At 41.6% G+C, this 12,696-nt stretch overlaps 1 protein-coding gene across 1 annotated transcript in view; it reads left to right on the top strand.

The window, feature by feature from the left end:
• tnfrsf21 (tumor necrosis factor receptor superfamily, member 21) overlaps window positions 1-11,041 on the top strand; it is a 60,549-nt gene extending 49,508 nt beyond the window's left edge. The window contains exons 4-6 of the mRNA XM_061894078.1: window positions 930-1,195; window positions 8,849-9,149; window positions 10,499-11,041. Of these exons, the coding sequence (XP_061750062.1) occupies window positions 930-1,195; window positions 8,849-9,149; window positions 10,499-10,728 (797 nt within the window). The 3' untranslated portion in view covers window positions 10,729-11,041. The remainder of the gene's footprint in view (window positions 1-929; window positions 1,196-8,848; window positions 9,150-10,498) is intronic.
• The last annotated feature ends 1,655 nt before the right edge of the window (window positions 11,042-12,696 follow it).

Here is a 12,696-nt window from a genome sequence, read left to right as displayed (position 1 = left end):
AGAGGGCAGTATTGTCCTGTTTAGGAGGGTCACAACATTGCTGAGTCGGTTCTCATAGAGCTTTAGGGGGCGTGGCCTCCACCTCCGCGTGAATTTCGGGAGATTTTCGGGAGAAGATTTGTCCTGGGCAGTTTTCGGGTGAGGCGCTGAATTCCGGGAGTTTCCCGGAAAATCCGGGAGGGTTGGCAAGTACGGCTTTGGGTCATGACTGAAAGGATAAGATCACGGGTACAAGCGGCCGAAATGAGTTTCCTCCACCGGGTGGCGGGTCCCTCTCTTAGAGATAGGGTGAGAAACTCTGCCATCCGGGAGGAACTCAAAGTTGGAGAGGAGAGGAGCCAGATGAGGGGGTTCGAGCATCTGGTCAGGATGCCACCCGAACGCCTCCCTAGGGAGGTTTTTAGGGCACGTCCAACCGGTAGGAGGCCACGGGGAAGACCCAGGACACGTTGGGAAGACTATGTCTCCCGGCTGGCCTGGGAACGCCTCGAGATCCCCCGGGAAGAGCTAGATGAAGTGGCTGGGGAGAGGGAAGTCTGGGCTTCCCTGCTTAGGCTGCGACCTTGGATAAGCGGAATAAGTTGGATGGATCCAGGCTATGGAGTTTGGGGTTCCATAGCCTGGAGAACGTTGAAGAGCCCTGGGTTATGTCAAATGAAAACAGAAGAGAAACAATGTAAATATTCTACTCTATCACCCATTTGCTTATGTCTCCGGCCAAAGCCACAAGTAAATGTGAAAGCAGTTTCAGTTTGGACTATTTTGACAAGCACTTATGTGGACTTCAATCAGCCAGTTCTGGACAGAACGGAATAAAGCAGTTTGCCTGGAACGAAGCCACCGATCTAAGCTCATTTTGTCCTGTTTCCAGTAGACTGTCAGGCATGTTGTTAGTTCTAAAGATATTGAATTGTATCTTTTCTCCCTAGGGGTGGACATCCTGAAACTGGTCGCCGCTCAGGTTGGTCCTCAGTGGATCGACATCTACCAGTTGCTGGCCAACGCCACCGAGCGTGAAGTGGCTGCCTTCTCCAACGGCTACTCGGCGGATCACGAGCGGGCGTATGCCGCCCTGCAGCACTGGACCATTCGCGACCGTGATGCCAATCTGGCCAAGCTGATCAACGCCTTGCATCGCCATCGCCGAATTGACGTGGTCGAGAAGATCCGGCTGGTCATGGAGGACAACCCACAGGTAGGATATAAATGTAGATCGTCAACGGGGAAATAGTCACCCTAAGTCAGGGATTTTCAATGAAATTGTTTAGGGGGGCCACGTTTCCAGAAAGCTAAGGACTGTGCTGCCGGAATTTGTCTGTTTCTACTTGTTTTATTTTGTGTAAAACCAGCGTCCTCGAGAGTAGACATTTCATTTATTTTGTTTTCTGCTAGTTTTAAGGACCATCGGATTATCTTTATGACAGCACTCTAGTGTTTTTAAGAATCTGCTGTTTTTCAAACCGAACACGTGGGCCATCAGTTGAATAGCCTAAAAAAATGAAAAAGTGAGGGCCTAAAATGGATCCTTGAGGAACACCACTTGTGTAACTAAATAAGAAGCACAAATGACTGAAGTTAGGAAGCTTTAGCAACACCTTAGTTACTTAAATCACATTACGGGAAAAAAGGCTGTCTGCCAAAAAGGAAAGGACTTAAAGGGTTGCCTTGGGGAATGCCTCGGGTAAGTACAAACCCCGTTTCCATATGAGTTGGGAAATTGTGTTAGATGTAAATATAAACAGAATACAATGATTTGCAAATCCTTTTCAACCCATATTCAGTTGAATATGCTACAAAGACAACATATTTGATGTTCAAACTGATAAATGCTCATCAAACACTTATATGGAACATCCCACAGGTGTGCAGGCTAATTGGGAACAGGTGGGTGCCATGATTCGGTATAAAAGCAGCTTCCATGAAATGCTAAGTAATTCACAAACAAGGATGGGGTGAGGGTCACCACTTTGTAAGCAAATTATCGAACGTTTTCATAATAACATTTCTCAACGAGCTATTGCAAGGAATTTAGGGATTTTACCATCTACGGTCCGTAAAATCATCAAAAAGTTCAAAGAATCTGGCGAGATCACTGCACGTAAGCAATGATATTACGGACTTTTGATCCCTCCGGTGGTGCTGCATCAAAAACCGACATCAGTGTGTCAAGGATATCATCACATGGGCTCAGGAACACTTCATAAAACCACTGTCAGTAACTACAGTTGGTCGCTACATCTGTAAATGCAAGCTAAAACTCTACTATGCAAAGCAAAACCCATTTATCAACAACACCCAGAAACACCGCCGGTTTGGTTGAGCCTGAGCTCACCTAAGATGGAGTGGAAAGGTGTTCTGTGGTCTGACGAGTCCACATTTCAAATTATATTTGGAAACAGAGGACGTGGTGTCCTCCAGAACAAAGAGGAAAATAACCATTCGGATTCTTATAGGCGCAAAGTTCGAAAGCCAGCATGTGTGATGGTATGGGGGTGTATTAGTGCCCAAGGCATGGGTAACTTACACATCTGTGAAGGCACCATTAATGCTGAAAGGTCCATACAGGTTTTGGAACAACATATGTTGTCATCCAAGCAATGTTATCATGGACGCCCCTGCTTATTTCAGCAAGACAATGCCAAGCCACAACAGAGTGCGGGTACTTTCCTGGCCCGCCTGCAGTCCAGACCTGTCTCCCATGGAAAATATGAAGCGTAAAATACGACAGCGGAGACCCCGGACTGTTGAAGGACTGAAGCTCTACATAAAACAAGAATGGGAAAGAATTCCACTTTCAAAGCTTCAACAATTAGTTTCCTCAGTTCCCAAACGTTTATTGAGTGTTGTTAAAAGAAAAGGTGATGTAACACAGTGGTGAACATGCCCTTTCCCAACTACTTTGGCACGTGTTGCGGCCATGAAATTCTAAGTTAATTATTATTTGCAAAAACAATATGTTGTCTTTGTAGCATATTCAACTGAATATGGGTTGAAAAGGATTTGCAAATCATTGTATTCTGTTTATATTTACATCTAACACAATTTTCCAACTCATATGGAAACGGGGTTTGTATGTAAGTGTTTATGTATGTAAAACACTGTGTCTTGATGCCCAAGACAAATTTCTCCTCGGATAACAAAGCTAATTATTATTATTATTATTATTACTAATATCCATGCTAACTGTCAGCATCCTCTAGGATACAAATAAACTAAGTATATAATGTTTTAGTTATCCTCTCTTATGAAGTCAGTATCTGGAGGTCACTTATGTGTCACCTTTACTTTTTTGCATCTGCTCTCCAAAGATGTGCTGGTGGAGAAGTTGATGTTTTGTTGCAGTTGTGTTGTCCCAGTCAGCAAAGCACACAAGTAGAGAAATGCTTAGGTTAGAATTTGATCTCCTCTCTGCTAAGTGCTGCTCCCTCTCGGCCCTGGCTGGGAAAAACAAGACACGACTTCATAACAAGACACTCCTCTCATGAGCTCATCTCCAAACCAGTCCTTGCTGGTTTCAACTGCATGGTGATGATCAGCAGCAGGGGAGGAGACAGGATTACAGACGCCTTTAAGAGAGAACTAAGCCAAGATGTTAGTCAATATTCACAACAACTGTGGATGTTAGCTGCCTCAACTCCACAAACACACAAATATGTTCTTACTGACGCCCAATAAAAAAAAATACCCTATTTTCCCGACCAGGGGTCACCAAGGCGGTGCCCGTAAGGACCAGATGAGTCGCCCGCTGGCCTGTTCTAAAAATAGCTCAAATAGCAGCACTTACCAGTGAGCCGCCTCGATTTTTTCAATTGTATTTATTTACTAGCAAGCTGGTCTCGCTTTGCTGGACATTTTTAATTCTAAGAGAGACAAAACTCAAATAGAATTTGAAAATCCAACAAAATATTTTAAAGACTCGGTCTTTACTTGTTTAAATAAATTCGTTTATTTTTTACTTTGCTTCTTATAATTTTCAGAAAGACAATTTTAGGGAAAAAATACAACCTTAAAAATGATTTTAGGATTTTTAAACACATATACCTTTTTACCTTTTAAATTCCTTCCTCTTCTTTCCTGACAATTTAAATCAATGTTCAAGTAAAAAATTGTGTTCTTATTGTAAAGAATAATAAATACATTTTAATTTAATTCTTCATTTTAGCTTCTGTTTTTTCAACGAAGAATATTTGTGAAATATTTCTTCAAACTTATTAGGATTAAAATTCCCCAAAAATTATTCTGGCAAATCTAGAAAATCTGTAGAATCAAATTTAAATCTTATTTCAAAGTCTTTTGAATTTCTTTTAACATTTTTGTTCTGGAAAATCTAGAAGAAAAAATGATTTGTCTTTGTTAAAAATATAGCCTGGTCCAATTTGTTATAATACTTGTGATAATATTTCTTATTCTGGTAAATCTAGAAAATCTTTACAATCAGATTTAAATGTTATTTTAAAGTAGTTTGAATCTCTTTTAAAATGTTTGTTCTGGAAAATCCTGCGATGAGGTGGCGACTTGTCCAGGGTGTACCCCGCCTTCCGCCCGATTGTAGCTGAGATAGGCGCCAGCGACCCCAAAAGGGAATAAGCGGTAGAAAATGGATGGATGGATGGATGTTCTGGAAAATCTAGAAGAAATAATGATTTGTCTTTGTTAGAAATATAGCTTGGTCCAATTTGTTATATATTCTAACAAAATATTGGATTTTAACCTATTTAAAACATGTCATCAAAATTCTAAAGTTAATTTTAATCAGGAAAAATGACTAATGATGTTCCATTTATAATTTTTTTAATTTTTTTTAAAAGATTTGAATTAGCTAGTTTTTCTCTTCTTTTTTTTGGTCGAATTTTGAATTTTAAAGAGTCGAAATTGAAGCTAAACTATGTTTCAAAATTTTATTTAAATTTTTTTCCTGTTTTCTCCTCTTTTAAACCGTTCAATTAAGTGTTTTTTCATCATTTATTCTCTACAAAAAACCTTCCGTAAAAGGACAAAAAAATGTACGACGGAATGACAGACAGAAATACCCATTTTTATTATATACATAGATTTAATTATTAAAAGTAAATTGAGCAAATTGGCTATTTCTGGCAATTTATTTAAGTGTGTATCAAACTGGTAGCCCTTGGCATTAATTAGTACCCAAGAAGTAGCTCTTGCTTTCAAAAAGGTTGCTGACCCCTGCTTTAAAGCATAGGAAGAAAGTAGAAGCTTGTAGTCCAAAATTTATGGTATTTTGGTCAATTAAAAAAAGTAAAAAAAAAAAAAATAATAAAATTTCTGCAAGTAATAAAACATTTTGCAAGTATAAAAAACGGCTTCAATTAAGTAAAAAAAAAAAAACGATTTTCTTCAGGTTAAAACTTTTAGTAGTAAAATTCCACCCTTGTGTCAGTAATATTCCATCTTATATCTTCAAAGTCTGGCAAGTTAAGCCGGACAAAAAAAAAAGAGGGAAATGTGCTTGATAGCACACGTCCATAAAAACCGGATCCCCTAAATCAGTGCTTCTTAAAGGGGAACATTATCACCATTTCAAAAGGGTTAAAAACAATAAAAATCAGTTCCCAGTGGCTTGTTGTATTTTTGGAAGTTTTTTTCAAAATTTTACCGGTCCCGGAATATCCCTAAATAAAGCTTTAAAGTGCCTTATTTTCGCTATCTTCGAAACCACTATCCATTTCCCTGTGACGTCACACAGTGCTGCCAATGTAAACAAACAATGGGAATAGCACAGCAAGATATAGCGACATTAGCTCGGATTCAGACCCGGATTTCAGCGGCTTAAGCGATTCAACAGATTACGCATGTATTGAAACAGATGGTTGGAGTATGGAGGCAGATAGCGAAAACGAAATTGAAGAAGAAATTGAAACGAATAGCTATTGACGCTATTCGGCCATAGCGTGGGTGTACCTAATGAAGTGGCCCATAGCATGGCTGCCTTATTAGCATCGCCGGTAAAATGTGCGGACCAAACGATCAGGACTTTTGCATCTTGTGACACTGGAGCAACTTAAATCCGTTGATTTGTAAGTGTTTGTTTCGCATTAAATGTGGGTATCTAGTTTCAAATGTACATACAGCTAGCGTAAATAGCATGTTAGCATCGATTAGTGTAGCATGTTAGCATCCATTAGCTGGCAGTCATGCCGTGACCAAATATGTCTGATTAGCACATAAGTCAACAACATCAACAAAACTCACCTTTGTGATTTAGTTGACTTAATCGTTGCAAATGCATCTGCAGGTTATCCATACATCTCTGTGCCATGTCTGTAAAATGTGGAAACACTTTGGTACATTCAATGGGGGTCTGGCGGCAGATTTCTTGCCAGTGGTGCAACTTGAATCCCTCCCTGTTAGTGTTGTTACACCCTCCGACAACACACCGACGAGGCATGATGTCTCCAAGGTTCCAGAAAATGGTCAAAAAAACGGAAAATAAGAGAGCTGAGACCCGGTGTTTGTAATGTGAAAATTAAAATGGCGGCTGTGTTACCTCGGCGACGTCACATTCTGACGTCATCGCTTCCAGCGCGATAAACAGAAAGGCCTTTAATTTGCCAAAATTCACCCATTTAGAGTTCGGAAATCGGTTAAAAAAATAGATGGTCTTTTTTCTGCACCATCAAGGTATATATTGACGCTTACATAGGTCTGCTGATAATGTTCCCCTTTAACCTTGTTGGAGGTACCGAGCCCCAGCAGTTTCATTTGCGCATTCACCGAACCCTTCTTTAGTGAAAAATACAATTTAAATGTTTTTTTCAAATTCAAGACAGAGTTACCGTATTTTTCGGACTATAAGTATAACCAAACGCCGCCGGTTTGGTTGAGCCTGAGCTCACCTAAGATGGACTGATGCAAAGTGGAAAGGTGTTCTGTGGTCTGACGAGTCCACATTTCAAATTATATTTGGAAACAGAGGACGTGGTGTCCTCCAGAACAAAGAGGAAAATAACCATTTGAATTGTTGTAGGTGCAAAGTGTAAAAGCCAGCATGTGTGATGGTATGGGGGTGTATTAGTGCCCAAGGCATGGGTAACTTACACATCTGTGAAGGCACCATTAATGCTGAATGGTACATACAGGCTTTGGAGCAACATATGTTGTCATCCAAGCAACGTTATCATGGACGCCCCTGCTTATTTTAGTAAGCCACGTGTTACAACAGCGTGGCTTCGTATAAAAAGAGTGCGGGTACTTTCCTGGCCCGCCTGCAGTCCAGACATGTCTCCCATGGAAAATGTGTGGCGCATTATGAAGCGTAAAATACGACAGCGGAGACCCCGGACTGTTGAAGGACTGAAGCTCTACATAAAACAAGAATGGGAAAGAATTCCACTTTCAAAGCTTCAACAATTATTTTCCTCAGTTCCCAAACGTTTATTGAGTGTTGTTAAAAGAAAAGGTGATGTAACACAGTGGTGAACATGCCCTTTCCCAACTACTTTGGCACGTGTTGCAGCCATGAAATTCTAAGTTAATTATTATTTCCCCAAAAAAATAAAGTTTATGAGTTTGAACATTAAATATGTTGTCTTTGTAGCATATTCAACTGAATATGGGTTGAAAAGGATTTGCAAATCATTGTATTCTGTTTATATTTACATCTAACACAATTTCCCAACTCATTTGGAAACGGGGTTTGTACTTTCCTGTATTCAAATACAGTGTTACTGTTCAAACATTGATGGCAGCTAATCAAGTATTTATTTTTTAACTAAATAAAACAAGTAGCCTCTGCACATGTGCATAGCACAGATCCAACGAATCGATGACTACATTAATCGCCAACTATTTTTATAACCGATTTTAATCGATTAGTTGTTGCAGCCCTAATTCTGAGTAACAAAGACTTAATTTAGAGTTAGTTGGTTAGGGTTAGAGAGTTAGGGTTGTAATAAGGCCACACCGAATAAGGCATTAATACGTACTTAGTTAAGAGCCAATATGTTACTAATTTACATGTTAATACCTACTTACCTACCTACTCAGTGGCCTAGTGGTTAGAGTGTCCGCCCTGAGATGGGTAAGTTGGGAGTTCAAACCCCGGCCAAGTCATACCAAAGACTATAAAAAAAAATGGGACCCATTGCCTCCCTAGCACTCAGCATCAAGGGTTGGAATTGGGGGTTAAATCACCAGAAATGATTCCCGGGCGCGGCACTGCTGCTGCACACTGCTCCCCTCACTTCCCAGGGGGTGATCAAGGGTGACGGGTCAAATGCAGAGGACAAATTTCACCACACCTTGTGAAGTGAAGTGAATTATATTTATATAGCGCTTTTCTCTAGTGACTCAAAGCGCTTTTACATAGTGAAACCCAATATCTAAGTTACATTTTAAACCAGTGTGGGTGGCACTGGGAGCAGGTGGGTAAAGTGTCTTGCCCAAGGACACAACGGCAGTGACTAGGATGGCAGAAGCGGGAATCGAACCTGCAACCCTCAAGTTGCTGGCACCGCCCCACACACTGTGTGTGTGTGACAATCATTGGTACTTTACTTTACTTTACTTTAATAAGCAACTAATTAATGGTGAATATGTTCCCCATACTAAAGTGTTACCATGTTTTTTTTTACCGGTGCACAAAATGAAGCGTGCATGAACATCACCTTCTTCAAAGAAAAAAACCATCACAGTCCATAAACTCACAACAAATTACTTCTGCTGTTGCCGTATCCGTAATACGTCGATAGGGAGAAGTTTTTATGTACACGATGAGTCCGGTGTGTCTTGACCTCCGCCGAACCCCTGAACCCGACTCACAGAACCCCTAAGGTTCCATCGAGCCCAGGTTAAGAAGCACTGCCCTAAATCCTGGCTTTTGTCTCCACAGTTTGACCTCAAGCAGCTGATGACTTCAGCCAATGGAAGCCAAAGCCTCAGTCCGATCCACAAACAGCCTTTACGGTCACCCGGTAGCGGTGCCACAGGTGTGCTGGAGCAGTCGCCCGGCAGCGGTGCCGGAGGTGCACTGGAGCAGTCGCCCGGCAGCGGTGCCACAGGTGTGCTGGATCACTCGCCCGTGGACCGGACCAAAAGTTTCTTCCACGACGAGTCGGAGCCGCTACTCCGCTGCGACTCCACCTCCAGCAAGGACTCGGCCCTCAGCAGGAACGGCTCCTTCATCACCAAAGGTGACTCCATGAGGGCTTGATTAGTCTTTTGAATTGTGCAGCTTTCTTCTATCGGGACCATGCATCACATGAAATATTAGCCACAATTGCTACTTTGCATCTGTTGCCCTAAGGTTTTACTCCCTCCACCACATAAGTTAGGTTTTACTCCCTCCACCACATAAGTTAGGTTTTACTCCCTCCACCACATAAGTTAGGTTTTACTCCCTCCACCACATAAGTTAGGTTTTACTCCCTCCACCACATAAGTCAGGTTTTACTCCCTCCACCACATAAGTCAGGTTTTACTCCCTCCACCACATAAGTCAGGTTTTACTCCCTCCACCACATAAGTCAGGTTTTACTCCCTCCACCACATAAGTCAGGTTTTACTCCCTCCACCACATAAGTTAGGTTTTACTCCCTCCACCACATAAGTCAGGTTTTACTCCCTCCACCACATAAGTTAGGTTTTACTCCCTCCACCACATAAGTCAGGTTTTACTCCCTCCACCACATAAGTCAGGTTTTACTCCCTCCACCACATAAGTCAGGTTTTACTCCCTCCACCACATAAGTTAGGTTTTACTCCCTCCACCACATAAGTCAGGTTTTACTCCCTCCACCACATAAGTTAGGTTTTACTCCCTCCACCACATAAGTCAGGTTTTACTCCCTCCACCACATAAGTCAGGTTTTACTCCCTCCACCACATAAGTCAGGTTTTACTCCCTCCACCACATAAGTTAGGTTTTACTCCCTCCACCACATAAGTTAGGTTTTACTCCCTCCACCACATAAGTTAGGTTTTACTCCCTCCACCACATAAGTCAGGTTTTACTCCCTCCACCACATAAGTCAGGTTTTACTCCCTCCACCACATAAGTCAGGTTTTACTCCCTCCACCACATAAGTCAGGTTTTACTCCCTCCACCACATAAGTCAGGTTTTACTCCCTCCACCACATAAGTCAGGTTTTACTCCCTCCACCACATAAGTCAGGTTTTACTCCCTCCACCACATAAGTTAGGTTTTACTCCCTCCACCACATAAGTCAGGTTTTACTCCCTCCACCACATAAGTCAGGTTTTACTCCCTCCACCACATAAGTCAGGTTTTACTCCCTCCACCACATAAGTTAGGTTTTACTCCCTCCACCACATAAGTCAGGTTTTACTCCCTCCACCACATAAGTCAGGTTTTACTCCCCCCAACACATAAGTCAGGTTTTACTCCCTCCACCACATAAGTTAGGTTTTGGCCAGAGTTTGTTTGCATTATAAGAGTGATTTAGATAATGGAGTTTAACACCCTGATGTCTACATTTGCAAGTCCCACCTAAAGGTCTTCTCCCCCCCCCCCCCCCACAGAGAAGAAAGACACTGTGCTTCGGCAAGTTCGCCTTGACCCTTGCGACCTTCAGCCCATCTTTGACGACATGCTGCACATTCTCAACCCTGACGAGCTGCACATCATCGAGCGCCTCCCCGCCGCCGAGGACAGGCTGGACCAGCTTTTTGAGATCGCCGGCGTTAAGAGTCAGGAGGCCAGTCAGACCCTGTTGGACTCGGTCTACAGCCACTTCCCTGACCTTTTGTAGAGGCGTGCCCAAAGTCAGAGGCTTGGAAATATTATCTACTTCCTGCAATGATCTTTCACGCCGTTTTTACTCTCCGCTTCTTTGCCTTCTCCTTATCATTCTTCCTTCAGCCAGCATGAGCCAGGGTCCAATCCAAATGTTCAAAAATGGCCTTGTCTTCACCAAATGTACGGACTACACGCCCATTGTTGGTGGGGAGCAGGGGTGTCCAAACCTCTTGACTTGGGGGCCATGTTGGGCTAAACAAATTGGGCCGAGGGCCGAAAGCATATAAAGTAACAATGAATAAATGAATTTATTCATATATATATATATATATATATATATATATATATATATATATATATATATATGTAGGTGTGGGAAAAAATCACAAGACTACTTCATCTCTACAGAACTGTTTCATGAGGGGTTCCTTCAATCATCAGGAGATTTTAATGGAAGCATTCACATACCATGGTTTATATAGAGCACAGAGTGGGTGGGTACAGGCAGGCGTAGGGTGTGGTGATCTGCTCATGTGTTACCTAGGGGGGTGTTTCCGTCTGTGGCGGCATGTTGAAATGATTTCACTGCGCTTGTTGAGGGATGACAGGTCTGGATGATATATAATAAACAGTTTCTCTTTCAAGCATAGGTTGCATCTTTTATTACCACTGTTGTGAGGTGTGCTGGATGCAAGAATTTTGCCATGTTATTGAATATTCAACATTATCGTCTTTGAGGTTCCAAATGTGTTTGCTGAGTTCTGTAGAATTCCGCAAAGTCTGGTTTCTAAAGGAGGCGTTGTGGTTATTCCATCTTGTTTTGAACGCTCCTTCGGTTAATCCTACGTACGTGTCGGATGTGTTAATGTCCTTGCGTGTTACCTTTGCTCACTCTGATCGACAAACACTTCCCCAGAGGCAACACCCTAAGAAAAATATTCAACAAGAACAACATTAAGTTGAGCTACAGCTGTATGAATAACATACAACAAATCATTTCAAACCACAACAAAGCAATTGCAAAAGGACTGCCCACCCCCAGACTAAACGACACTGAAACCAATTAGGAATGTAACTGTCGCAAGAAACCTGATTGCCCGAACAACGGAGGGTGCTTACAAACATCAGTCGTTTACCAAGCAAAGGTAACACGCAAGGACATTAACACATCCGACACGTACGTAGGATTAACCAAAGGAGCGTTCAAAACAAGATGGAATAATCACAATGCCTCCTTTAGAAACCAGACTTTGCGGAATTCTACAGAACTCAGCAAACACATTTGGAACCTCAAAGACAATAATGTTGAATATTCAATAACATGGCAAATTCTTGCATCCAGCACACCTTACAACAGTGGTAATAAAAGATGCAACCTATGCTTAAAAGAGAAACTGTTTATTATATATAATCCAGACCTGTCATCCCTCAACAAGCGCAGTGAAATCATTTCAACATGCCGCCACAGACGGAAACACCTCCTAGGTAACACATGAGCCAATCACCACACCTACGCCTGCCTGTACCCACCCACTCTGTGCTCTATATAAACCATTGTATGTGAATGCTTCCATTAAAATCTCCTGATGATTGAGGGAACCCCTCATGAAACAGTTCTGTAGAGATGAAGTAGTCTTGTGATTTTTCCCCCACACACACACATATATATATATATATGTATGTATACCAGAGGTGGGTAGAGTAGCCAAAAACTGTACTCAAGTAAGAGTACAGTTACTTTAGAGATTTATTACTCAAGTAAAAGTAAGGAGTAGTCACCCAAATATTTACTTGAGTAAAAGTAAAAAGTATGTTGTGAAAAAACTACTCAAGTACTGAGTAACTGATGAGTAACCTGTTTGTTTAATGATTAAGGCAACAAATAATGCACAAAAACATAAAAATAGCAGTGAGCAAATTCAGAGCCAGGAATATCTCTTAAGCAACTAAAACAATAATATATATTAAATAATAATATATT

The sequence above is a fragment of the Nerophis ophidion genome, linkage group LG03, assembly GCF_033978795.1.
Source record: "Nerophis ophidion isolate RoL-2023_Sa linkage group LG03, RoL_Noph_v1.0, whole genome shotgun sequence".
NCBI classification, from domain to species: domain Eukaryota; kingdom Metazoa; phylum Chordata; class Actinopteri; order Syngnathiformes; family Syngnathidae; genus Nerophis; species Nerophis ophidion.
Note: the sequence above shows the minus strand (reverse complement) of the source record. Positions and strands in the feature narration are given on the sequence as shown.